The sequence below is a fragment of the Enoplosus armatus genome, chromosome 13, assembly GCF_043641665.1.
Source record: "Enoplosus armatus isolate fEnoArm2 chromosome 13, fEnoArm2.hap1, whole genome shotgun sequence".
NCBI lineage: Eukaryota > Metazoa > Chordata > Actinopteri > Centrarchiformes > Enoplosidae > Enoplosus > Enoplosus armatus.
Genome location: NC_092192.1, coordinates 23,885,246 through 23,913,241, shown reverse-complemented (window position 1 = coordinate 23,913,241; position 27,996 = coordinate 23,885,246). Strand labels below are relative to the sequence as shown.

The following is a 27,996-nucleotide window of genomic DNA, read 5'->3' as shown; positions in this document are numbered from 1 at the left end:
TATGACTACAAAGTCGATCATCAACCTTTGAACCAATGGTTAGGGGGGCGCCCTATCCAGGGCCCCAGCCAGAGACTCCATATAGGCACAAACAACAATCAGAGCCGTCCTCTCAGCAACAAATAAGTCGCGTAAACACCCTCTCATTATTCTCTGGGGAGAACTCCAACACAATGGCGCTTGGCTTCGGGGCTTATGGGTCCATCACTACACCCGCCAGAGGTCTTTTGTGCACTTTTGGCATTTAAGCTTCCTCAAGAGCCCTCCCGGCATTTAAATGCCTCCGAATTTCATTTAATTAAGAAACAATGAAGCTAGTGTAGGTTATAGGGGCCATACAGCCGACCCACCCCAGCCATTAACCCTGTAACGCCAAGTGTATCATATTTGATACATGAGTTTTTGAGACCTCTACATCATCAGTGTGATATTTTTCTTCCTGAAAAACCTGATGTATACAATCAGACACATGCAGTGCACCAGAAGAAATTGAAGCCAAGGCAGAAACCCATGCCCCTGCGAAGGTTTCAAGCTGCTGTTGGCACCTCTCTCACAAGTGCAGGAAAGGGCGAAATCAAGTGTGGCAGACCACTATCCTCTCCAGAGGCAGGAGGAACACCTCCCCCCCAGCAAAAGGCCAACCTCTAGTGTGCCCCCTGATGTGAGAAAGGATGGCATTGAAACTCAAAGTTTAATGGGTTAAAAATGTTGTGTTTTATATGTCTTTGTACAAAAATTATACAAATTAAAACTCATATATGCAATTATTTCATGGTTCGGGCATTACAGGGTTAAAAGTATAGACTTTAATTCAAAAGTCTTGTATTTGTAGAATTTATTTTCTGTAAAAAAAGAAAAGAAAAAAAATTGTACAGTGTGGCCAGAGAGAGAGAGAGAGAGAGAGAGAGAGAGAGTGAGAGAGAGAGAGACAGAGAGAGAGAGAGGGGGAGGGAGAGAGAGAGTATCTTGTCTGAGGAGTTTGCAGACCAGTTCAGTTCGCAGTCGTCTTGCTGCCCTGTCCTCTGCATTGGGTTTCAACATGCGTCTAATAATTTCTGTTAGTGTTCGGAGTCCGGAGCATCTGACAGAACCGTGAAGTGGACCTGTTGCACAGGCGAAGCTGGGGAGTCTGAACAAAGCTTTACACGGGCAGTCTATTCTCTGGTCCTCGGGAGTGCGATGAAAATCATGTAGGCTGGTCTGGTCGACAGAATCTGGACATTAGGGATGCCGGAGGAGCGGGTTTGCGTCTCTCAGTGACACAACTGTGTTTGTTACATGAGTCTCTCTCTCTCTGTGTGTGTGGAGGTGGTGGCGGCGGCGGCGGCGGCGGCGGGTGGGGGAGAGAAAGCTCAGCGGAGACTCACTTTTGCGCAAGACTCACCCCTTGTCTGACACTTTCAGAGGATGAGGGAGAAATGCAAGAACGCGGCGAAGACGCGGAGAGAGAAGGAGAACGGGGAGTTCTACGAGCTGGCGAAGCTGCTGCCCCTGCCGGCGGCCATCACCTCCCAGCTGGACAAGGCCTCCATCATCCGGCTGACCAGCAGCTACCTCAAGATGAGGGCAGTCTTCCCGGACGGTAGGCACTCTTGAGCGGGCGGCCAGGAAACAAGCCGCACGCACGGGGGAATGTTGATGAATGTCGGCACACCACACAAATAGGGCCCAAACAGAACATCAGGTTGTTGTTTTTTTTGAGGACAGAGGATCAAATCTACCCCCCCGGACAGCAAACAAGGGACGTGACATGTAGTGGGGCTGCGGTGGCATACTGAAATGTTGTTGAAATGTCCAAAAAAAAACAACAACCAATAGCCAATATAGTCATAGCCGTTTTGTTCGAGCGCCACATAATCACGGGCCATCGCCGTGTTTTTCCTCAATCAGACAATTATGAAAAAAAGTAGCTTATATCGGGAAACGGGAAATATGAAAAGTATCAAAAAGTGGGAGAATTCATCCGTTTATTGCGTTTTAAAAAAATAATAATATATATATATAACCCGCAATGTGATATGAAAATGACTCAATCTATGACTTTTCAAGTTTTTTCCAAGAATAGATCCAAACACATACATCTTTTGTTGTTGTTGTTGTTGTTGTTGTTGTTGTTGTTCACCACTTTCTAACAAGGCATTCCTCTCGCGCAATGGGTTTAAACGTAATAGCCAGTTGCTTCACCGGACGGGTTAACAAATCATTCACCCTGTCGCTTATTGAAAAAGCGAGACGCCATGTGTAAGTTTTTTTTTTGTATTTAACGCCGCAAAATAACTACATTAAAAAGAAGCGCCGGCCAAAGGCGTGTTCGCAATCTGGCAACCCCTAAAATGTTGTTCTCTGTTGCACAGTCTTTAAAGTCAATTATTTATTTATTAATTTATAAAGTTACGACTTACAGAGCCTTTGTAACGGCTACCTTATTCTTTTTTCTTTAACGCTTCAAAAAAACAAAAGAAAAATCATCTCGACAAACTCAACGAAATAAACTTGAAAATAAACGGAACAAAACCAAATCTCCTTTTCCTCAGAGCTTGCTGCAACATTGACAATTCTTTGTAGCAAAAACATTAAGCCTTTTGTCTGAAATATTTGATAATAATAATAATAATAATAATAAAAATGATAATGATAATTTTGAATTTCAGGCTGGAGGTTTTGCTCCTCCACTCAATCTCCGCGCTGTTAATCAACATTTTGTTAATTATGGGTGTCAGTGCAAGTGTTTGAAGTTGCCCCCCACCACCCACCACCACACACACACTCACACATTTACACACACTCTGATTAAAAGCTGATGTCTAGTTTAAACGCCTCACTCATTCATCAAGGTGACTTATTTCATTAGGCCGCGTACAGCTATAGGCCCTTACTTTTTTTTGGTGTGTGTGTGTTTGGGGGGGGGGGGTTAGAGGGCAGGAAAACAGAGCTTTTCCTCTCTGTCATCACTCATAAAGTCACATTTAACACACGGCCTTTTTTTTTAATGGCCGGGGCCACCCCAGTCCAGAAGGAGCCGTCAGTACACGACCCTCTATCGTCGGCTATCGTCGACGCGTCCTCATCTATGATCCCGAATTAATGTAGGACGAGGAACAGCAGGCCGATGTGTGATGATGCCTTTTCTACTTTTCACTTCTCTAGAGGCGCGTGGAAAAACTTACATCTACTTTACTGAATTTATTTGGACCCATTTCTGTGATTGTTAATATCAGACAGGATGCCAAGGGCTGCAAATACTAGTTTTAATAGTAGCATTAATACCTGGAGTGGATAAATTGTCAAGACCTCTTGAGTTCATTTTCTGACTGACTTGAATACTGTTTTTGTTTTTGTTTTTTTAGTTCATCTAAATTTGCCAGTAAAATATGAGTAGCAGTAGTCAGCCCACACCTGAAGGCATTTCTTTAACTCTACAGATTTAGCTTTTATTATTTGGAATACTTTTTGAGCGTAGCCTGACTGCTGTAATTTGTAGGTTTACCTCGCTGCCTGAAACATGTAATTACTAACAGAGCCACACCAAAAAAACAACAACAACAAAGCAAAATATAAAATAAAATGAAACAAAAACATGAAAAACAACATGAAAACAACAAAAAAGGCCTAATAAAACAATTAGCTTAGAAATATGGACTGAATGGCCAACAATTCTAATGTGAATGGCCTACAGATATATGAGTGCTCTTATAAAATTTCGTATTTTATTTTATTGTATGTTGTCATATTTTATTTTATTGTATGTTGGCATTACGATTTAGCCTTGTGGTACTTTGGTAAAATTGTTATTATGGTGAAGAATAACATCAGGAATCCAGCGGGGATTCACAAATACAATTATGAAATTGATTATTCGATGGGAAAAGAAAATGAGTTGCAAACTATTTTGATAATCAATACACATCTCTCAAGCAGAAATGTGTGGCGCTCCCTTCGTTCCGGCCTCTCAGACGTGAGAATTTGCTGCTTTTCTTTGTTGTTTTTGATTTGAAATGAATGAGTCCTTGGGGTTTTGGGCTGTCGGTTGAACAAAATCCTTTTTTTGTTGTTTGTTTGTTTTTTTGAGACATTTTATAGACTAAACGATTCGTCGATAAATCCGGACAATAACCGGCAGATTAATTGGTAACGAAAATAATCGTTAGTTGCAGCCCTAGTTGCAAATCGTTTTTTTTAAGGGTCATTTTAGCTTCCATAGGTTAAGCTATATGAAGCTGATAGAAACATCTCTTATTTAGATTTATATTATATAATTATTGATTTGTGTTTACTAGTTTAACACACAGCAAATTTCCACTGATGAGGACAATTATGCTTGAGTAACATTCCCCCCAACATAAGGAGTTTTTTATTAAATATGGCTAATCAGTTCTGGCCCAGATGTTATCACAGACTGTAATTCGGCACATGCCCAAAATGAAAATATGTGTACATAATGAAATACATGTTATAATTCTACGTACACATGACGGCCATCACAATGTAATTCTCAGAGATGGGACGTATTCATTAAAGCACCGTTTCAGTACAATTTTAGAATCACTGGTGCTGGTTCGGCATTTCCATTTTAATAACCACCTATTAGTTACTTTGGTGGCCAAAGATTTGACATATATATAAAATATAATGTGCACTCAGAAAAAAATATGCATTGCTGTAGTTTAAGTTATCCATCAGCCTAATGAGTGGGACCTGAACCTGCCACAACATCACACAACCCTAGCACATTCACATTATTGATTATTGTGCTCTTAATGCGTATGTGTTGTGTATGTTTCACTGCTAATACTTCTGTACTTTTACTTCTATGACATTTTAATTTATGACATGTCCAATTTCACACACACACACACACACACACACACACACTAGTACTTAAAGTGGAAAATGAATGCATCTTGAGCTTTGATGGTTTCACCTCCCCTTTTGTGTCCCGTTTTCTTTCCAACCCTAAAAAAATATTCATCTTTTATTTGATCGTTTCTTTCATTTAGCATTTCCCCACACCCCTTCAGTGCCACTATTCCAGCCGCCACAGAGTATGAAATTGTAATTGGTTTGAAAAGTGTAATGGATTCTACAAACTGACCTGCTTAGCAGAACACACTGTTCTTCAGTTCTGTCAGGCTTTGGGGCAATGCTTTATAGCCTAGATGTATGCAAATGTGTGTTTATTTCAGATAGTTCACCCTTTGCCTAGAATAATCTGATAATAGTCCATTATGCGATATGTTCGCAGTTTACCATGCTTTTATTTAGGAGCCCTCTGACTGACACACCAGTGTGTTTTTATAATTAGTTTCTTGTGTGAGAGGGACACTCCCGATTGGATTTTGTGAAACTGCGGACAGGCGTCAACAGAACTACAGGACACGAAGCGTGCCGTGGAGCATAGCAACCTCGTGCAGATCTTAAAAATCGTTGTTGACAGGGGGGGCCTTGACATGTTATATTGTTGACTCTCCTGACGACAGCTGGGTATTTGATTTGCGCCAAGCAGCGCTGCAGATACGGGGGTCTCTGAATGTCAGCACAGATTATGGAAAAAAATTAGTTTAGATGAACAGTGGCAGGCACGAACATTTAATTCCTTCCTGGTCAGGTGAGGACAGGCCCCTCTGTTTCCTCCAACGTTTTTTTCCCCCTTGTTTATAGGTGTTTCCACGCATACCTTTACACAAATATATATATATTTTTTTTAATATTTGGGGTTGGTACGTGGAAAAATGAGTCCAAGAAATGGAGACGCCATTCCCTCTATTGGCACGTTTCACAAGGCACGTCTCAGTTCAGCTCTTCCAAAAGCGGGACCCACTTTGTAAAACAAGTCACGTAAACATGAGTTAACATGAGGACAGTCATGGACATACACAGTAGGTAGGTTTGAAGTCCGCTGTTTGCAAAAGGAAGTGGATTTCAGCAATTAAATTGTACAATATTGTGCTTAATAATAGCTGGACTAGCTCATCATCATCAGCTCCAGAAAAAAAAGACATGATGCGTTTATTTATTTCAGAATGTTATCAATTGGCTTTTTCTGATGAGGTTTATAGGATATATTTCTCCATAGGGAACAATCCCATGCATAAATCTGATACATGACGAAATATGTAAACTACATATGTCGGCTAGTGCAGCGGTCCCCAACCTTTTTAGCTTGTGACCCCTTAAGGCGATGCAATGTCTTCCTGAGGCCCCTCTTTGCGGGTTGCATTTGTGCACTGGCTGTCACTAGTTGAGCCATAGAGTGACTTTCTTTCCTTTCTTTCACTGAATCATTGTTCAAAGTAAAATTGTCCAGTGCTTCACGAAGCAAAGTCTGAAATATTACATATGATTTGGTATAGCAGATGTATGTTTTTTTTTTGTCTGCTGTCCTATCGTCTAAATCATCTAGTGGCCCCCCAGGGCCCTTTGTGGGGTCCTGACCCCCAGGTTGGGAACCATTCTCACACACACCCACACACGCTCGTCTCTGGCGGGCAAACCCAACCAATGTAGTACTGGTATGGGGGTTGATGAGGAGGCGAACGTTAAAGGGTCGATTCAACCATATCATAAAACAGACAAACAAGCCCTAATTCTCACTCCCCTCTATTGATACCTCAGCATGCTGAACGCTTTGCTTGCATTTGTCCAGGTTTACGGGTATCTGTCCCCGAGATCTCTGCCCCCGACCCAATACAACGGAGGTGAATGGAAATTCATTTGTAGTGCTTGGACCAGACTAAGGGTCAACAGCCGTGCCAGTGGCTATGTGAGGCTGTACATAGGCACAGGAGGGGTTTGAACTAAATGCCAACGTCAGCGAGGTAACTTGCTCCCAACGACGATGAGTGTGTGTGCCAAATACCATTGCCATCCATCCAAAATTTGACTTGCTCAAAACCACAAATGAGCCCCATGGTGGCGCTAGAGGATACGTCAGGGGAGTCACCAAAGTCAACGGGATTCATCATCTGGGGACCATGAATATCTGTACAAAATTTGGTGCAAGTGAATGGGTGAGCGGGACCTGATCTGTGAAGCGCGTCGGGAGCCGTTGAGGTTGAAGAGTGCTACATAAGTCAAGTCCGTTTACCATTTACCATTTAAAATCATCTCACGCGATGCCACTCAGCCAATCGAATGCGAGACGACGGACAATAAGTGCGTCAGAGAAGCGTAATATCACATGGCGTGCTCTAAAAATAAATTTCTTTCAGTTTTCTAAAATGAAGCACTTATATATTTCAGTCCCTCCAGTTCAGTGTGAAAACTGACAATAAATATTGCTGCTGCATAGGGTTGTAAATGAGTGAACCACAGAGCCACGAAATAATTCAGATGCAACCATGCGAGCGTGAATAGAGCCGCCCCCCGTAGCTTTCTTTAAAAAGAAAACCGTGATTCGCGATTTGACAATTTCCGTCTGTTTCAGTGCCATTTTGCGGATGAACCGCAGTTCTGACATGCTGCTGTCGATTGAATACTTCAGTATTTCATTCATGCTGAGATTGAAGACAGTGTGTCTAAATCCTGACCAGACCTTCCACAACAACAGGGCCGATGTCCTCTATAACAGTGGTTCCCAACCTTTTTCTTAAGGGACCCCTATTGAAGATTTAAACCTCTAAAATAACCCTTAAGTGTAGTCGTCTTCTGTGCAGACATTAATGAAATGCATGTATATTTTGTTTTATATATAAATACATATATATATATATATATATATATATATATATATATATATATAAAAATTCTTAAACCCTAAAAATCAAGAGGGCTTTGTGACCCCCCCCCCCCCCCCCGTAGCTTTCTTAATTTGCATATTGTGTCATGTAAATAGCATCAAAATAAAAACTATTGGGTCATAACATGTGGTTGCTCGTCGACTGATTTTCTTTCCTCCTTGTAGCGTCAGACAGTGGAGTTACATGGCTTTGGGAATTCTAAGATGTTTCCTTCTACCCCCCCCGTCAGTGTCAGAATCTTTGTCTCTTTGACCGTCTTACCGTGTTTGTCTCTCTCTCTCTCTTTCTCTCTCTCTCTCTCTGTAGGTCTGGGTGATGGATGGGGGCAGTCACCAAGGTTCAGTCCTCTGGACAGCATGGCTAAAGAACTGGGTTCCCACCTTTTACAAGTCAGTACTGGAAACGACAAATGATGTTCCAGCATTTTGCTTTGCTATGCTATGCTACATTCGAATGTGGCTTGGTTTTATTTCATTTAGATTTTTTTTTACTATCCAATGTTTTTACTTCATGCGTTTTATGAGGAAGCACTGGCTTTGACTGTAGCCTATCTTAAGGCCTGGAACACGTGATGACGATAGGATCTTCAAACATGTCTAGAAACGTGAATTCTGCTTTGAAAGAGACATCATCTGCTCTTTGTAATATATATATGGGCCTCACTTATTTTCAACATTAACAGTACCCAGCAACTTAGGGTTCAGTGTCTTGCTCAAGGACAAAAACACCCACTGATACTGTATGATAATGCATTCTTTCTGATCCCACAGAAAGTTACAAATTTGTCACTTGTACCCTCAAATAACAGCACGCGATTCTTGAGCTTAAGCTCACGTGCCACTCCACAGGCCGCTGGTTTAGATTAGATGACAGTTCTTCTATGTTCCAATGTCTGAAGACATTTAGATCGACTTTAGAACTTCTTTGCTGGGGTCAAGGCTGGGGTTTGGTTTTTACCCAACATTAGCATGATTTCACCATATCTCTTATGATATTCATAATGAACATACAGTGCATCCGGAAAGTATTCACGGCGCTTCACTTTTTCCACATTTTGTTATGTTACACCCTTATTCCAAAATGGATTAAATTAATTTTTTTCCTCAAAATTCTACACACAACACCCCATAATGACAATGTGAAAAAAGTTTTTTTGAAATTTTTGCAAATTTATTAAAAATAAAAAACTAAGAAATCACATGTACATAAGTATTCACAGCCTTTGCCATGAAGCTCAAAATTGAGCTCAGGTGCATCCTGTTTCCACTGATCATCCTTGAGATGTTTCTGCAGCTTAATTGGAGTCCACCTGTGGTAAATTCAGTTGATTGGACATGATTTGGAAAGGCACACACCTGTCTATATAAGGTCCCACAGTTGACAGTGCATGTCAGAGCACAAACCAAGCATGAAGTCAAAGGAATTGTCTGTAGACCTCCGAGACAGGATTGTCTCGAGGCACAAATCTGGGGAAGGTTACAGAAAAATTTCTGCTGCTTTGAAGGTCCCAATGAGCACAGTGGCCTCCATCATCCGTAAGTGGAAGAAGTTCGGAACCACCAGGACTCTTCCTAGAGCTGGCCGGCCATCTAAACTGAGTAATCGGGGGAGAAGGGCCTTAGTCAGGGAGGTGACCAAGAACCCGATGGTCACTCTGTCAGAGCTCCAGAGTTCCTCTGTGAAGAGAGGAGAACCTTCCAGAAGGACAACCATCTCTGCAGCAATCCACCAATCAGGCCTGTATGGTAGAGTGGCCAGACGGAAGCCACTCCTTAGTAAAAGGCACATAGCAGCCCGCCTGGAGTTTGCCAAAAGGCACCTGAAGGACTCTCAGACCATGAGAAACAAAATTCTCTGGTCTGATGAGACAAAGATTGAACTCTTTGGTGTGAATGCCAGGCGTCACGTTTGGAGGAAACCAGGCACCGCTCATCACCAGGCCAATACCATCCCTACAGTGAAGCATGGTGGTGGCAGCATCATGCTGTGGGGATGTTTTTCAGCGGCAGGAACTGGGAGACTAGTCAGGATAGAGGGAAAGATGAATGCAGCAAAGTACAGAGACATCCTGGATGAAAACCTGCTCCAGAGCGCTCTTGACCTCAGACTGGGGCGACGGTTTATCTTTCAGCAGGACAACGACCCTAAGCACACAGCCAAGATATCAAAGGAGTGGCTTCAGGACAACTCTGTGAATGTCCTTGAGTGGCCCAGCCAGAGCCCAGACTTGAATCCGATTGAACATCTCTGGAGAGATCTGAAAATGGCTGTGCACCGACGCTTCCCATCCAACCTGATGGAGCTTGAGAGGTGCTGCAAAGAGGAATGGGTGAAACTGCCCAAAGATAGGTGTGCCAAGCTTGTGGCATCATATTCAAAAAGACTTGAGGCTGTAATTGCTGCCAAAGGTGCATCAACAAAGTATTGAGCAAAGGCTGTGAATACTTATGTACATGTGATTTCTCAGGTTTTTTATTTTTAATAAATTTGCAAAAATCTCAAAAAAACTTTTTTCACGTTGTCATTATGGGGTGTTGTGTGTAGAATTTTGAGGAAAAAAATGAATTTAATCCATTTTGGTATAAGGCTGCAACATAACAAAATGTGGAAAAAGTGAAGCGCTGTGAATACTTTCCGGATGCACTGTATCTGCAAAATGTTTTTTTTACCAATTTTCCACAGAATTTTCTTTTCCCCCCAAATAAGTAGCTAATTATTGTATTAGTAAAAGGAATTTCAGTTCAGTTAAGATTAAACAAGGCCCTCTTGCTGCAAGCAACGCTCAGAGCAATAATAGGAAGCGAAGTCCAGCGAATGAATCAAACTTTCAATAAATGCTTGAATTTCAGAGTGTTCGTGCTTGGTAATTGTATTTTCAAGATCTTTCTTTTTTTAAACCAGCATTTTTGTACTATTCATTTATATCCAATTTCTACCTATTTTCTTTTGCTTACAATTTAAAATAGTGACACATATACTTCCAGATGTTTTTCTTAATGAAACCTAAAAAAAATGAAGGGGCCTGATGAGAGGTAGTCAAGGGTAAATAATAAGACATGTCTACACGCACTAAATTGCTACATTGCTAATGCAGAATGGCTACATAAGAACAAAACTGTAGGAGGCAGGGCCACGAAACTCTCAGACTAATAGCGCCATCCACTTTCACCCTATCACATGAGCAAATGTTTTGGCACGTAACACTAAAAAATGAACATCGCTAACATTGCTAACTGTTTAATGGCGACTACTACTGTTCACCTCTCCCTCAGACTCTGGATGGCTTCGTGTTCGTCGTGGCCTCCGATGGCAAAATCATGTACATCTCTGAGACGGCATCGGTCCACCTCGGCCTGTCCCAGGTAAGACCCTCGCGCACCCATAACTGTTTATTCTATCTAAAGCAATGATTTGGAGGCGAAAACACAAGTAAACTTTTATTTATTTTATTCACAAAAGCAGACTGTTGTTCATGTTTGACATAACATTTCAGATAAACCATTGGTAATTAGTAAAGGGCCTCCTTACTAATTACCAATGGATGGGCCTACACACATTCCAAATTGCACATTTTGTGGATGTGGGATGTGAGGTTTTTTGTCTTTGCCTTTTGATTAGTTAGTTGTAGTGTAACTGATCACGACATAACTCTGGAATTGTGTGTGTTTCTGCAGGTGGAACTGACCGGAAACAGCATATTCGAGTACATCCACCCATCAGACCACGACGAGATGACGGCAGTGCTGGGCCTTTGCCAGCCCCCACACCATCACTTCTCCCCAGGTGCTTGAACACTCTCAATCTCCAGGCTCGCGTGCGTGCGTGCCATGGTATATCATGCATACTGTAAGATCTCACAAATTGGCCGGGGGCCTTGTTTTTCTTTTCTCAATGGCATGGAGAACCTTTATTTGAAAGGCCTTTGTTTGCTAATTTCCCATGTTCCCCCGATTAATGGAAACTAATGTAGATATGTGTATGCGTGTAATGTATGTCGTGATAAATTCAGTGTGGTGTACATTTCCACGGTGCTACTTCAATCAGTACAACCGCGTGATATGATGTGTTTTTTCTCAGCATTTATTTGCAACAGAATTGACGTAGTCTTTATTACACATAACCATATGTGTCATTGCTAATGAAAACAGCTTCACTGGACAGATATTGTTAAGTCTGAATGAAGCCTTTTTGTCTGTGAGGTTATGTGTAGCACCTTACAGACCAAAAAGCGGGTCCTGTTGGTCGGCCTGCCGCTGCTCACTTCTATGGAACAATGTAGCCAAACGTTACAGTTGATGACAGTTGAACGAAGTGCCGGTACTTTTTGTCCACATGAGTACCCTGACTTCTTATACCGCCACCGCCTCCTGGTGAGTCAAGGTATGCACCCTAAACACTCACAAACGCTTGTTTTTCTTTCCCCCGTGCATTCCGTGAAGACCTGCCCCACTCTGCCTCTGACTGGGCCAGTGGTTTGTGTAGACACACAGCTAGCGTATACGCAATATTATATTTGTGTACAAATTGTAAATGTATGTCATATTTAAATGAAATGCATACAAAAGTACATTTGAAGTGGGATTACCAAGATATGCGCACAAATATAAATAAACCCAAGACACATGCGATGATCGCGTCATGCAGCTGCTGAATTGAGGGTACTGACACCTTTTTTTTGGTCCAATTCAGGGCTTGCAGCGAGGGTTGAAAGAAAAGATGTTTTGCGTGTTCGGCATATGCTGCTCCTGATCTTGTGAGCCCTGGGATTTATCCCAGTCCACGTCTGCGTCTAGTCACGTAGCTTTTGGAAAGGATTACGGCTGTATTCCAGACCAACATTCAGCTGTGCTGGAGGTGCTGAACAGCGGAGTGCTTCTGACTTCTGTTTTGCGTTAGGGTTGTGGAGGCAACGGGGTGCTGCAGAGTAATCCAGGTTAGGGTTAGGAAAAAAAGGCATAATATGAGATAATCTTAGGAATAAGAAGTGTTGCTGGTATTGCATTGTAAAAGCACAATATACTGTAACGTGTGAGTAATGCCTCCGTGATGTGTGTTTGTGTGACAGAGTATGAAATCGAGCGCTCCTTCTTCTTGAGGATGAAGTGTGTTCTTGCTAAGCGGAATGCGGGACTTACATGTGGTGGATATAAGGTAGGTGCAGCCACTGGTTTATTATTTGCTTCGACACACAAATAATGACTTTAGTAACCTAGGGGTCTGGAAGTGATTACATTTCGTTAAGTGACACATAAACAAGTCATCTGGTCATCTCAGGGTATGGTCCTTATGAAGCAGCAGCAACTGGAGGTGTCCTGCATTTAGATGATGGCTTCCTGTGGTTTCTGGCTGCATAGTGACCAACCATTAGCTGGTTTCAAATTTTTGGAAATTCAGGAATGTTCAGTTGCCCCTCGTTGAAATTAGAGCTGCTGTCAGATTTTCCGGTTTCCCCCAACCGCTTCAATGAATAGAGACCCTCATAATCATCACAAGCACACAGGTGAGAGAGCAGCCATAGACAGACCACTAGAAAGAAAGAAGATGGAGTGATGTTGTGAAATTCGGCTGGTTTGAGAGCCAGATAGAGAAGTGGATGCATGACGGATGGAGGGAAAATATCTGGCTCTCAATGCTTCAGCTGTATTTAGAATGTGTATCGTCGAACGCCATTCAATCTCTGTACTGATCAGTCTCCCCTGGTCCCAACACAAAAATGGCTAATGTGACAGCTGTCTCCTGACACACAAAATGTCCTTCTGTCATAATATAGATATTGTGAAGTCACAAAAACAGCCCTATTTTACTGCAGAATTCAGAAATCCACCAATCTGGTGGTAGCATGTCCTCTAAAGCAGTGGTTCCCAACCTTCTTCTTAAGGGGCCCCTATTTTATCATCGTATGCACACTGACGACCCCCCCCAGGAAAGTAGCCTACTATTTTGAAATATCTTCATGTATATTTCATTATATTCATTGCATAAAAAATTCATCAGCACAGAACAATTAACTGTTTAATTATCCTAAATAGTGAACTTAATACCTGCAGGACGTTTGTGTAAAACTAGCAATTCTGAATAGACTATTTTCTGTGGATATTGCAATGTATCAGAGGATTTTCCTCCGCGGTCGGGAGCCACTGCTCTAAAGGAGTGATTCCTGCTGCTTGACCACCCATGAACTCAACAAAAGCTAGGCATGCAGTTAGAGGGCTATACTGCTATTTCTTTTTCCACCTGTGGGGGCCCTCTAACAGGTTTTGTTACTTGCAGATACCAAAGGTTGCAATCGGTTATACTTACCAGCTCCTGACTGGGCAGAAAAAGGTGATCAGAGAACAGGGGCACCCCCATCGGGGGTCCTTACTGTCCGACCACTAAAACAGTGGCGGCACAGTGGTGTCAGCCTGAGGCCTGCAGTGGTCCCACAGCATCTATACTGTATAACGCTGTATATGTGTGCTCCAAGCCTGCTTCATCATCGTCACAAGGGGAAAAAAACCTTAACCTGGTCTTCCAACCAAAAGTAGTCATGTCTTTGTCTTTTGTGGGCAACGCTGGGTTCGAATACCTCAGTTTGTGTTAGGAAAGCTAACTGGCTGGACCCCAAAATGCAGACACAAGAATACAGGCGGAGCAGGTTCAGAGTTCTGAAACAATGATTTATTGTTAAATGGAGAAGAGAGAGAGTTCCGGGGGATTCGTAGTGCAGGCTGGATGCCGTGGTGGTTGGAGCAGGCGAGGACCGGGGAGAGAGCTGACAGGGCTGGAGATCCACAGGAACGGAGCGGAGACGAGGAGGAGCAGGCAGGCAGGTGCAGGTGAACCGGGGTCTGGGAGACGAAGAGAGAACAGGCATAAATCACAGAGTACAAGCAGGTTAACTTAAGCACAAGGAGCCACACAAATTACAAATTAGGTAACGGACAATCTGGCGACAAGTGGAGAGCTGAGCTGGTCTTTTTTACTGCAGTGGTGTAGATGGCTTGATTGCATGATCTGAAGCAGGTGTGTGATTGGCGCAGGTGTGTGGACAGGTGAACTGGAGTTCTCCTCGTCTCCGCTCGGTGGCAACTCTCCAAGACAGACAGGGGGAGACAAACACACACACACACACACACAAGGGAGAGAGAGAGAGAGAGAGAGAGAGAGAGAGAGAGAGAAGAAACACAGGGAGACAAACTGGGGATACTGACAGTTTGCTAAATTAGATTGTGATCATGGTTGGATAAGATGGCAGTCCACAGTCCAGGGACAGTTGGTAATATAGCTGTAGTTGCATAATGGTAGCAGCTGCATAGTGCAAGGACCACTGAGCAACAACAGTTCAAATCCCATTCCTTCGGACGTACGAATGCGTAATGACATCGGCATCATGCTATTGTTTCCCCAGGTTATCCACTGCAGCGGCTACCTGAAAGTGCGCCAGTACATGATGGACATGGCACTGTACGAATCCTGTTACCAGACTGTGGGTCTGGTGGCAGTAGGTCACTCCCTGCCCCCCAGTGGTATCACCGAGATCAAACTCCACAGCAACATGTTCATGTTCCGGGCCAGCCTGGACTTTAAACTCATTTTCTTGGACACAAGGTAGGAGAGGCTGTGGCGTAGGCGAATGGATAGATGAAAGCTGTGATATCATGATTATCTTGATGGTCCCTGTATGGAATATAAAATCTTGAAAACCATCACAAATAATCAACAGAAAAAAATAATAATTTGTCATTACAAATAGAGTGCTGCAAGAAAGAGTTCTAAAACCCGGAAATGGATTTTTACACTTCCGGTTCCCTCGTCTCAAAATCAGTGGGTTTTTTGAATGGGCTTTTTGGTTAGATGCTTGAAATAAGAGAGAGTTCAACGCTTGTGAATTTTGAAGGTTTTACACATCTTAAAAAAAGGCGACCACTGACAAGCGGCTAAATCAGACTGCAGAGGTCGTCGAGGACATTAAACGTCTCATGCCGAACACCGAAAGTCTATCTAATCTACTCACTAGTCCACCTTTACAGCCTCGTTGTGTTTATACTCTATCTGTCTATATATCTATATCTATCTATACTCTCTTAAAAATTAAGCTTAGTGGTGGTGACGTTGAAGTAATGCGGCCGTGGTGTACTTCGTTCATATTCTGGCGATTCCATTTACGCTTCAAAAATCACAAAAGTGGAGTTCATTAGCGAAGATTATCTCGCTGAACAAAACGTGTCGGCATCCTAAACTTTTGTTTTGCCACAGAGCTTATTTTCTGCAATAATCCCAAACCCCATGCAAAAATTCAGTTGGCTTTTTGTCTAGGGAACCAGGGCGATACTGACTCCCGGGTTGGTGTACAAAAATACGTCATCCCTGCAGCACTCTATAGACCCTTGCAATAACACATGCGTAAGATAACATGTTATAAGGATTAAGGATTGCTAACTGAACATTATGATGAATTTGAGCACACCGATGTCCAAATCAACCCCTGACTGTTAGCTTGTGCCCTCTCTCCTGTGTCCTGGGGCCAGGGTGGCAGAACTGACAGGCTATGAACCTCAGGACCTGATAGAGAAGACTCTCTACCACCACGTCCACACCTGTGATGTTTTCCATCTACGCTATGCTCACCATTTATGTGAGTCCTCAGAATCATTCGTCAGACACAAGGGCGGGGTTGGGGAGGTTAAGTAAGTAGAGTGACAAGTAAGTTAAGTTACAAATCAACAAGATGGACCAGGACACAGATGCACCTGGATCAGTGGATGTGGAGAATAAGTGGATTTTCTTTCCAAATGGTGCTTTTTTTTTATCACTTTGCTTTAGTTTAGCAATGTTTGGGAACTGAGGACAACTTCTGGGTGGAGAGGATATGACAGGATTTAATGAGCAAAATAATTGGCAGAAAAGATTGATTGAGGGGAAAAAAAGATGCAAAAACAACTCAATACTACCTGCAGGAGTCTTACCAGGAGTTGGTAGACACCAAAAACAGGGCTAAAAGAGAATGAATACTGGACTTACAAAAGGTTCAAAGTTATGGTCAGTTGAGAAATTTCTGCTTTGAAGGGTGGATGCACAACGCTGGTTACTTTTTTTTCTGTCTTTGATCCTGATCTTTGTGTTCCCCGTAGTACTGTTGAAGGGGCAGGTCACCACTAAGTACTACCGCATGCTATCAAAGCATGGAGGCTGGGTGTGGGTGCAGAGCTACGCCACCATCATCCACAACAGCCGCTCCTCCAGACCTCACTGTATCGTCAGCGTGAACTACGTCCTCACGTGAGTCGGCACCCCCCCCAACCCCCGTAATTTTCCAGTACAGAGATGCATAGCGTGAGCCTGTCTGTTTGCACACAGTGACATCGAGTGCAAGGAGCTGCAGTTATCTGAAGACCAGAGTCGGGCCCCTAAGTCTGGTCTCAGTCACACTTCCTCTCAGGACCACGGCAAACAACTCAGAACCAAAGCAGTCAAGATGAAGACCAAACTCAGAGCAGCTCCCTATTCTGAGGTGAGACTTCAGAGTTTTGTACCCCCACACACTGTGCAGGGAAATCTGGTACTGAAAAGATCTAATGTCTGACTGTTGAAGCCTCATATTAGCTTCAGCTGAACTTTGGGATGATTTTGACTGTAGGCTTTTGTCCACAAAATGGGAACCTATCCTTTAATTTTTTTCCTCCCCGCTTCCACTCTTGATGCTAAGCTAGGTTTTCCATCTGACTGATGCATTATATCCCAAAATGTCAGACTGTTCCTTTAATAGACTATAGTAGACTACAGACCCCTTTTCTGTAAGTAAATATTATGATGTTTTTTGTGGGCGGAGCTTAGGTGGAGGCAGAATAATTCCCTGAACACGATAGCTAATGTCAGGTAGCTAAGTTTTGGAGGCTTGTTTTTTCTTCAACAATGGTCTGATGAGAGTTGACAAGAGCAACCCAACTCCAGCAAAACTCTCATGATTTCATTCCGACATTGGAAGTTTGTTCGAATGATGATCCAGTGGGAAAGCCAGTTAATATAACGTTTCGCCATGGATGTCTGTTACAAAAGTACACAAAATACATGTGTAGTTGCAGCAGTAACCTTCTCTATGCTGTTGTGTGTTTGTTTATGGATAGGCCAGTAGCCTCTTCCAGCCAGACCGCTCGAGCTGCTCCGTACAGAGGGGGCTGTGGAAGGAGAGATCCCCGTACCCGGTGACCCCCGGCAAGGAGAAGAGCCCCAGCTTGAGCCCAGAGGCAGGCCAGGTGTCCTGCATTCCCACTTACAATCTGACCCTCCACTATCCCTACAACCGCCGGCATCTGGAGGCTCAGAGCCAGCTTCCTAGCTCAGGTCCCTCCCCTCCCCTCCCTCTGGCTCAGCAGATCATTGGCTCCCTGCACACCAGAGGGCCCGTTGGATGGAACATCAGCAGCCCCCCAACATCCAACAAATACACAGGTACACTCTTTATTCACACTTTATTTGTGTATTCTTTTGTGATTAATTGGGATAATGATAACATACTACAAGACTTTGCTCTCTCCTATGATCAGAGATAGATAATAGAAAATAGAATAGAAAAATAGAATAGAAAAGCAAGACCATATCTGCGTATATCTCTGCATCCATCACAACATCTGAGGAAAATGTGGAGGGATTAAACACCGGCTGTGATCCCGGCCACACAGACCCTCTCTGCCCAGTATCCTGCCAGCCAATGTACAGGTGTTGGATCATAAACTGGACTACCTCTGTGCCCGCATCAGTTCAGGAACCGTAATGTCCTTTGTTTCATCAAAACTTGGCTAAATCCTGGAAAACCGGACAGCGCCATTCAACCAGGTGACCCTTTTTCTGTATATACCGATCTGAAAGAACAGGAGTCCGGTGAAAAAGTAAGGCTTTATGGTGAACAAAGATTGGTGTGACAATCTGAATATTAAAATGCTATCCTGTTCCTGCTCGTCTGATCCGGAGTTATTGTCAATCAAATGCAGACCGCACTTTCTACCAAAGGAATCGATATTATCACAGTGGTCTACATCCCACCACAGGCGAGTACTGAAGCTGCTCTTGTCAGATCTTGACTTGAACTGTTCACAGACCGGTAATCCTGATGCTGGCCTTAGGGAAGAGTGACCACGCGGCCAACTTGCTGAGGTCAAAGTATGTAAACGAACAACAAACAACAACAATGCATATCCCCCTCAGGAAACTGTCAGGCCAATCAGAGGCCACCAACATCAATGGATTCACTGAGTCCGTAGTGGATTCAACCTTAAGGGTTCCCATCAACATACTCACTGCACCACCATGCTGGTCATATATTGTGATTGTGCCAAATAGAACTACTTTGGGCTCGTCCGGGATTTGAATCCGGGACCTCCCGCACCCGAAGCGAGAATCATACCCTTAGACCAACGAGCCACACATTTGTGAGAAAACAGAAGCAACTCCATCCAATATGACAGTTAGCATTCCAAAACCCGAAGCCATGAATTACCAATTACCCTAAACACAGTGGGCCTCAAACTATGTCCTGACCAACTAGCACTGGTGTTCAAATGATGATGATTCAGCCTGTCCATGGCTCAGTCCGTCAGACCCACATGCTTCGAGAAGTCCACCGTCATTCCTGTTCCCAAGAAAACAAGACCAGCCTGCCTGAATGTGGTACTAACTTCTGTGATGATGTATTCAAAGGCTATCCAGCACACTGGACCCACTATCAGTCCCAACTGATCAATGGAAGACGCCATAGCACACATCCTCCACACCACCTTATCTCACCTAGACAAGAAAGGAAGCTATGTGTGATTGCTGTTCCTTGACTACAATTCAGCATTTAACACTGTAGTTCCCTCCAGACTTCTTGCAAAGCTCAAATGCCTGGGATTAAAATGGACTTCACTTATATAGCGCTTTTCAGCCTTAACAGTTCCCAAAGCACTTTAAAGATTAGGTTTCATTCACACACCGACGGAGACCGAGCTGCCATGCAAGGTGCTGGCCTCCATCGGGAGCAACTTAGGGTTCAGTGTCTTAGTCAAGGACACTTCGACATGTGGATGCCAATGGGGATCAAACCCCTATTCCGCTCTACCCTGCTTTACCTCCCTTGCCGCAGTGCTAACCATATAATTTGAGGTATTTAGAGAAGGAAAGATTCCCGTTATCCCTGAAAGAAAGTCGTGTTGATATTGCAGCCAAACAGTACACTGGTTGGTCCCGCTTACATTAGTTAAGTCTTTACTGGTTGTATTTGAGACCTTTTTGACAGAATTGATCATTGATCATTAATCGACTACTTTTTGGGAGTGGCTGATGACTACTAAAATGCAACAGTCGTGAATGCCCTACACCACACAAGTAAAAATACTAACCCTAACCCTCTTTCAGCAGACGTTCTGGTGTAATTCCAGCTTCTGAATATTGTTTTCCTCATCAGGCCCCGTGCTGGCTGCTGACCGTAGGTACCCTGATGAGATCTACCATGATTGTTCCAGCAGCACAAATCCCCATTCTACCAGCAGGCTGAAGGAAGAACCCTATGAACATTACACACTTGTCCACAGCGAGGTGTCTAAGGTGTGCCCACACCCCCGTCCTTATGCCACCAAGGACAGTAAGCCTTTAAGCCAGGACGTTCAACATAACATGAGTGGTGCTGAGGGACCTCGAGGTGACTGGGCCCTGGGCTGCCCTTTGCTCAGCGGCCTGGTACTTGGTAAAGGTGAGCAGGGTGGCTCGCTGCACAGCACGGGCCAGCCTCTCCCGGTGCAGATGGCGCTGGAGCAGAGGAGGAGGCTGTGCATGATGGAGGTTCCCTACAGCCACCCAGCTGCAGGATATGCGCAACCTGCTGACGGCCACCTGCAGCCCAGGTCTGCTGCGGAGGACAGGAGAATGTTGACAGGTATGGGGGTTGGGGTGGGACTTCCAGCCCAAGCTCCACACATGCCTTTGAACTTTCACAAAGTCTTGGGCAAACACGGTTCTATTAAAGCCCCTCCTCTTACCACACTTAGCCATATAACGGATGGCCACACTAACCACGGCACAGCCTCTTACAGCTGCAACAGCCAGAGCCCCAGCTCCAGCTCGTCCCCGGAGAGCCACAGAGAGATCCCGCATTACATCGGCACATCTGTCATTATCACAAACTAGAGGTGACCCAGGAGAGAAGCTCAGGAGACTCTTAGGCCATAACTCGGACTCCTTCAAAGACTCCAGCCTAGGTATTTTTTCTTCTCTTCTTTTGCACTCCTGCAGGACAGCTTGACATGCAAATAGGACATTACGGCTGTAAGCCCACCCCCTCCCCCACCATGTTGTCTGTCATATAAAAGATCAACCATAACATGTTCTATAGAATATACAGTTTATGCAATACAGCTTTTGCAGGAATCTTATTAAGCTTTCTTTTTGTTATTATTCAACCCAAACCCAACAGATGTGTAACAGACTTGCCACTCCTGTACTAGACCTAGCATGAGCAGAGATGAACACCCCATTTTATTTAACACACGCAAACTAAATTCAGGCAGGATTTTTTGTTTAAAATGCACTATTTATTCAATATTATATATTTATTGCATAACTTAAATCACTTAATCAGGCATTAACACACTCAAAATAAGGTGCAATAGAGTGGGCAGCCAAGGGAGTTTTTAGCATAATGTAAGATAGCCGCCCCTAGAAGCTGAAACGTTCACTACACTCAGGTTGGCATCACATCTATGGTGGCCACCATGTGGGGGGGGGGGGGGGGGGGGGGATGACCCTGCACTCTAAACTGTTTCTAACCTGTCTGATCGTCTGGCTCATAGACTGTACGTAAAGATGGACGACATGACAGCTTCCCCTGAAAGTGAAGCCAAAACATCTTGATCGTCCCCACCTAGTGGCTGGCTGCAGTATAGGTCATAAGCCCCGCCCCCCTCCATGTTAGCGGATGGGACATGGGCCAAACTAAAACATCAAAGAACACGTTAAATACATTTTTCCCAAAGATGGTTTATGTCATTTTAGGTAGTTCTTATCGCGCTGATGTTTGTTCGAGGGTTCATTTTTCTAAACAGTTTGGTTCTAATTAGTTATTTGATGCTGTAAAAACGGGGTGAAACATCATGTAAGCGGAGACGCGTCGGCCATCTTTATATACAGTCTATGGTCTGGCTGCTCAAGCTTCATATTCTGTTGGAATTTTTCTTTTTTTCGAGCGTAGTTTCATTCCCAGCTCTAAACAATCATTTGGTGAGTACAACATCATCTTAACCGCTAGAGCCGAGAGCTATTGAAATAAAAAATAAAAGTTGTAATAGACTGTGATTTCCCTTTAACGTAAGCACTTTTGTTCCCCCCTTGTTTCCCGTCTTTGTGCTTTGCCAAGCTAATCAGCTGCTGACGAGTAGCTTCACGCTTGCCCATACAGACTCTCTCATCTAACTTGAATAACTATACCTTTAAATAATCCTACTTTATAAGGAGGGTGTAATCAATCAACAATATAGTAGATGCTGCCAATTAAGCGAAAGCCCTTGTGATATCAGAGTGCCACGTCATTAGCCAGCTTTATACCAAAGTGTCATCAAGATTTGTAATTTGCCAAAAACAACACAAATAAAATGACCAAACCAATGACATGTCCCTTGTATCCTTTGACTTATTATTTTTTATTATCTTCTGCAAAAATGACACAAACCTCTGGCACAGCTACAATGCTTCAGTGCGTGGGGGGTAAAAACAAAGTGGCAGATACAACATTGTCAGGTTATGAATCTGTGTCAACGTATGACCACCTTTATAAAACGGAAAACAAGGATTGGCTCCCGCGCCAGTTCAAGGAGACCCGAGTGGTTCTTTATCTCTGTTGTTGGAAAAAAATAAAAGCAATTTTTTAAGGTCCGGCTACTAAACGGTGGTGAAGAATTAACCTCTAATCTCAATTTGTAAGGCAATTTAAAGGGATTAAATGTTAAATTTGATGGTAATTAAGGTGGATTTGGCTTCATCTCCTTTCTTGTGTTCAGTTTGCCATGAGTCTTTCGTACAACTTTTTTTGTAACAAGGTGCAATTGTTGAAATAAAAATATATATTGCACTTAAAGGGTAAACTAACTGCGCCCCTCCCAGTGTCTTAAAAAAGGAGTGAGGAAGCAACGGATGGATTGTGATGCAGGAGTTGTGTGGACGCCGAATCAATTTGAAACTAGAATTACAGCAGGTTGTATGCCCCCGCCATCCGGTCAAGTTGCAGTTCAGTCTGAAGTCTTTAAGATCAATTTGTAATTTTTACATGTTTTTTTTGTTGTTGTTCAAAATCAGTGTCAAATCCAGTGGTGGAAGATCCTTTACTTAAAGGGGACCTATTCTGCTCATTTCCAGCTGTATATTTTCATTTTGTGACTCCACTAAAGTAGCTTTGCATGATTCACAGTTCAAAAAAGTCCTAATTTATCTTCTACTGGCCCCTCAGTTCACCCTCTGTCTGAAACAAGCCGTTTTCAGCTCCTGTGTCTTTAAGCCCCCCTCCCCCCCAAAGGCCCACTTTCTTCTGATTGGCCGGCCAAGTTCCTGAAGTCTTTGTAAGTATTTCCAAAGGCAAACTGTGAACCTAACATTACTCAGCAACTTTGACATAAACATAAACACCTCGTCTGTGATTGGAGCAGAGATACCATATAAGGACATCCGTGCCTGTCTGACATCAGATAGACCCGGTGGTTGAAAAATCTGAAACGGAGTGTTCAGAGCAGTCTGAAGCCTGAGCTTTTGGCTCACGGGGATTACTGTTACATACGTTTGCCTCTTTATTTGGCAACTTTGGCAACGTTTAGTATGAATGTCCGACATTGTAACATTATAAATATGACAGAAAATAAGGAAAAGCATAAGAGGTCCTCTTTAAATAAACGTACTAATAAAACGCTGTGAAAAAACTCCACTGCTATTAAAAGTCTTGAATTCAAAACCTTATTTACTAAGTAAATGTATATAAACATTATCAGCAAAATGTACTTCAAATATTAGTAGTAGTAGTAGAAAAGTGGTCTCATGTCAGTGTTTTACTTTCATATATGTTTTTGGATTCATATTTCTGCTGCATTAATGTGTATGTTGCATTGTACTGCTGTGGATGTTTAATGTTGTGCTAACTACATCAGACACTGTTGAGTAGTTCAATCCACATCAGCGGGTCATATTCTATAAGATCGGGGGGGATTTAGATGATTTTTTTTAAGGTTTTCGCTGGACAGGACGGGTGTGAAAATGTGTAATCTGTAAAGCAACTAGTGACTAAAGCTGTCAGATAAATGGAGTGGAGTAAAAAGGACAATATTTGCCTCTGAGATGTGGTGGAGTACATGTATGAGGTAGCATAAAATGGAAATACTCAAGTACAGTACCAGTGAATCGAATTTGTACATGAGCACAGCACAGTACAGTTTAAAGCTGGATTCATGTGCACAAATACTACATGACACTAGTGTCATTGGAATTGGTATGCCTGAAACCTTCAAACGAATCTGGACAGAGTGAAAATAGGGTTTCTTACAGTATTTCACAGGGAACCATTCCTGGTCCGAACAGGCTCGCCACACCACAGTACATACTCTTAACTGTGATGACCCTCCATATTGACGTGGGGCGTCTGAGATGCGGGGGGGGGGGGGGGACTGAGGTTGGAATGAGGCACGGGGCTGCATCCAGTTCCCTCTGCCACCGGGAGGCCATGGTTATGGAAGACAAATTAAGTGTCGTCAAGTCGCTGAGAAAAATAATCCCCCCCACAGATATATACTTTTTGGTTCAAGGTGGCTGCTCCCAAGTGAACTCTCTGAGCTGTGTTTAGACATGTGCAATGTCATCTGGTAATTGTAAGGGAGAACCATGCTTTCCTCCACGGTGCCCTTCCATGGCCACCATTGTTCGCTTATTTTGAGATATTTAAGCCTTTTTCTCACTTTCTTGTTTCATTTGAAGTACTCTGAACACCCCCCCCCCCCCCCCCCCCCGCGGAGTGGGCATGTTTGTTATTACAATATATGTTGACCTATTAAATTCTGCCTAATGGCCACATATATCCCATGTGGGGACATACTGTTCAGCCCCCATATAATCTCATAGCGTAACAACTCAAAACGTACCAACTTCTTACATTATGCACAAAACAGTTATTCGCTCAACATTTTTATTACATTATTACATCAGTTTTCTTTTTAATTACATTATGCACACTTATTACACTATCTAACAATTATTACATCATGACTTTCTAAAAAAAAAAAAAAAAAAACCATAACAAAAAAAACCCCCCATCCATTTCAGACCCTCCATGAGCTTTTTCTGAAGTGCTACACTAAAAGGGCAGAATGTCACCAAGATATCTCATCACCACCATCATGTAAATACCCTGTGGATTTCGCTCTAAATTAGTTTTAACTAATTTTATTTGGCTGTATGCAACACAAGTCCTGGTCAACTCCTCATGTTATCATGTTGTTATATACGGTTCATTTGTAAATCATGTGATATCGGCAAACTCTGGCAATTTTTTTTGAAATGTAAAAAAACAAACAAAAAAACACCAGTCCAAACACAACAAAAAATGTCTGCAATGATACGTTTAATGTACATAACGTGCTGTTCGGTGACCTGAATATTCTGACTGATATTGTTCTTGGTAAGTGACAGCTTACTTTAATACCTTTTTCCTCTCGATTTCTTTCAATATCCCTCCTACAGTTTGGACCTGGCTATGGGTTGTTTTTTTTTTTTTCCAACAAACAGGAAATGGACGTCTTCAGCGTCACCTAAAATCGTGCAACAGGCACAAGTCTTGTCTCGTCACAGAGACCCGGTAAACCTGCCTGTTTCTACACCGGATGGTTACGGCTTTTGGTTAAACTCTGCGGTAGTTTTGTCATTAGACAACACATTTGGAATTTAGATTTCGTACCAAGCGTTAACAGAAAAGGAACAATTTACGAAACCTGAACTACTTCTTTTTATTTTTTTATTAAAATTTTAATTATAGCTATGCTGCAGTAACCCCCCCCCCCCCCATGTTGGAGATGAGCCTGTCTGAACTCCTTTCCTAAAGCTTTCTGTCAGTTATAATACAAAATGCAATTGGACAGTCACACAAAATGTTACAGGAACCTTGCGCCTGTAAAACCTAATGCAATCCGATATAACAGCTCAGCCGTGAACTCTACCTTTACACAGTTTTGAGAGGTATTCATTTAACTGTATGTTTATTATTGACGTTGTAGTTTGGATTGATGTTGAACTGGACAGCATTATATATATATATATATATATATATATATAAGTGTGTAAATCACTGTTCAAGTGTCTTGGACGATGTGCTGTTTTTTTTTTGATGTGCTGTTTAAATCTAAAAGCTACCATTTTTTTTCCTTTATTTTATTTAATTGCATTTTAGATACTAGGACACATCACGATGTCATTTTTTTTCCTTTGGTAATCAAGATTTTGCAGACCGCCAAGTGACCAGGTGAATGAACTGAAAGCTGGTTCGTTTGAAGAAATGAACGCCATATTTCTGTGGAAATCTTTATTTTGCTGAAATTAGCAACAGGAAAAATATTCTCATGGAACAGTGAAATCAGGTCAGATGTTCAGACGGGGGGGGGGGGGGGGGGGGGTTACAAGATTTATTAAGTCGTTAGATAATGGTTCGAATTGGTGGTCCCAAACCCACAGGTCTTCCAACAAACTACCCCAACAGGTTAACACAAGGAGAAGCGAACCGATAGTAGTAACATATTTAGTGACGTATTAATCAATCAGAAAACCTGCATACATTTATATGGGTGAATCATTTTTCTCAGTTATTGGTTGAATGTGTTGAAAGGGAAAACCCATTCTGTATTCAGCTCCAGTTTGGTCCTAACGCTGCTTGGTGACCACCAGGTTCTTCAGCATGTCGAAGGAGTTCCCATCAGGCTCCACTGAGACCACGCCCTGCTCCTTGCTGTGCACTTGAAGGAAGCCATTGTGGTCCAGGCCCACCACCTCAGCCTCTGGCCCATCCTCGCTCCAGAGACGCACCCGGGTCCCGCTGAGGTCAGAGCACAGAGAGCCACTGTCACGATTCTACTTCGGGACGTTATTATGGGCGTTATTATACCCTCATGAACAAAGACCCCTCCCATATAACCCCGACTCTGATGCCATGTGTGTCATCTGTTTCACAGCCTCGACTCCGCCATTCCTTGTCCTTGCACATTATGTTCACTGTATCCAAATACTTATGTACACTATGCACCTATTTATCAGAACCACCAACTGCACTGCACTAATCTCTTAACAGGCCAGGTGGCTATGGAAGATTTAAAATGCCTAACTAGTGTGCAAAGATACAGGGGCCATGACGCATACTTTGTCTTTGCAGGTTCATGACTGAAAGTTATTTATACATAATAATAATAATCTTTTTTGGCATTTCAATATGCTGTGCATATGGAAGATTTGAAATGTCTCAATAAAAACAAATCAAACAAATAAATAAAGTGAAATACATGCATTTCATGAATGCATTTACTTTGTCTTTAATACCCGAATTAAATGGTTTTCAATAAAGAAATACAATACAAGGTTATATGTTTTTCTTTTCTCTTTTCTTCATGTTAAAAGAAGTATTATTTCGCTTTTTGTCTTTAATAACTGAATTCGTGAATTTTCTATGCCATAATCTGTCTAAATAATTGCAATATGATATTTTTTTGCATATTGTTCAGCCCTAATGCACGTCACCAACCCTGTCTCCTAGAATTTACGTTTATATACATATACAACTAAATACGTTTTGATTTTCATAAAATGCATTCACAAAAAGGAAATACAAGTATTGTATTTCACTTTATTTTGTTTGATTTGTTTTTATTTAGACATTTCGAATCTTCCAAAAACATGGCACAGAAGCTTCACTTCCCTGTAAATTCAGTTGTATGTTTTTGTGTATTTATGTGCATAATATTTCTACATATTAAACTGTTATAATTACAATTTTAATTATTGTCTTAGTTACCTATTTTTTCTTTTTTTTTTTTGGATCCTGTTTTCTAGTTTCTATATTACTGAACTGACCAGGGATGCACTGATTCGATTTTCCAGACGGTTGTCAGCGCTGATACTGACCTTACGCGGACTGAGTATCATTCAGACGTGCCGATCCATATTTAAAAACTGTTTTCTTAATCGGTGTCATTATAATATGCAGTGTTGCCGTCAGTCACGGCAGGCTGCAGACTCAGTA

At 42.6% G+C, this 27,996-nt stretch overlaps 2 protein-coding genes across 2 annotated transcripts in view; one reads left to right on the top strand and one right to left on the bottom strand.

Annotated features, from left to right (window-relative positions):
* Positions 1–1,407: 1,407 nt before the first annotated feature.
* On the top strand, positions 1,408–20,876 carry LOC139295675 (single-minded homolog 2-like). Its single transcript, XM_070917906.1, has 11 exons — positions 1,408–1,582; positions 8,043–8,125; positions 11,009–11,098; positions 11,411–11,519; positions 12,802–12,887; positions 15,127–15,326; positions 16,247–16,353; positions 16,850–16,997; positions 17,076–17,229; positions 17,843–18,167; positions 20,158–20,876. The coding sequence occupies exons 1-11, from the start codon at positions 1,408–1,410 to the stop codon at positions 20,874–20,876; spliced, it is 2,196 nt and encodes a 731-aa protein (XP_070774007.1).
* A 5,146-nt stretch (positions 20,877–26,022) lies between these two features.
* Positions 26,023–27,996, bottom strand: part of hlcs (holocarboxylase synthetase (biotin-(proprionyl-CoA-carboxylase (ATP-hydrolysing)) ligase)) — a 30,500-nt gene continuing 28,526 nt past the window's right edge. Inside the window, exon 11 of the mRNA XM_070917329.1 lies at positions 26,023–26,799. Coding sequence (XP_070773430.1) covers positions 26,628–26,799 — 172 coding nt within the window. The 3' untranslated portion in view covers positions 26,023–26,627. The remainder of the gene's footprint in view (positions 26,800–27,996) is intronic.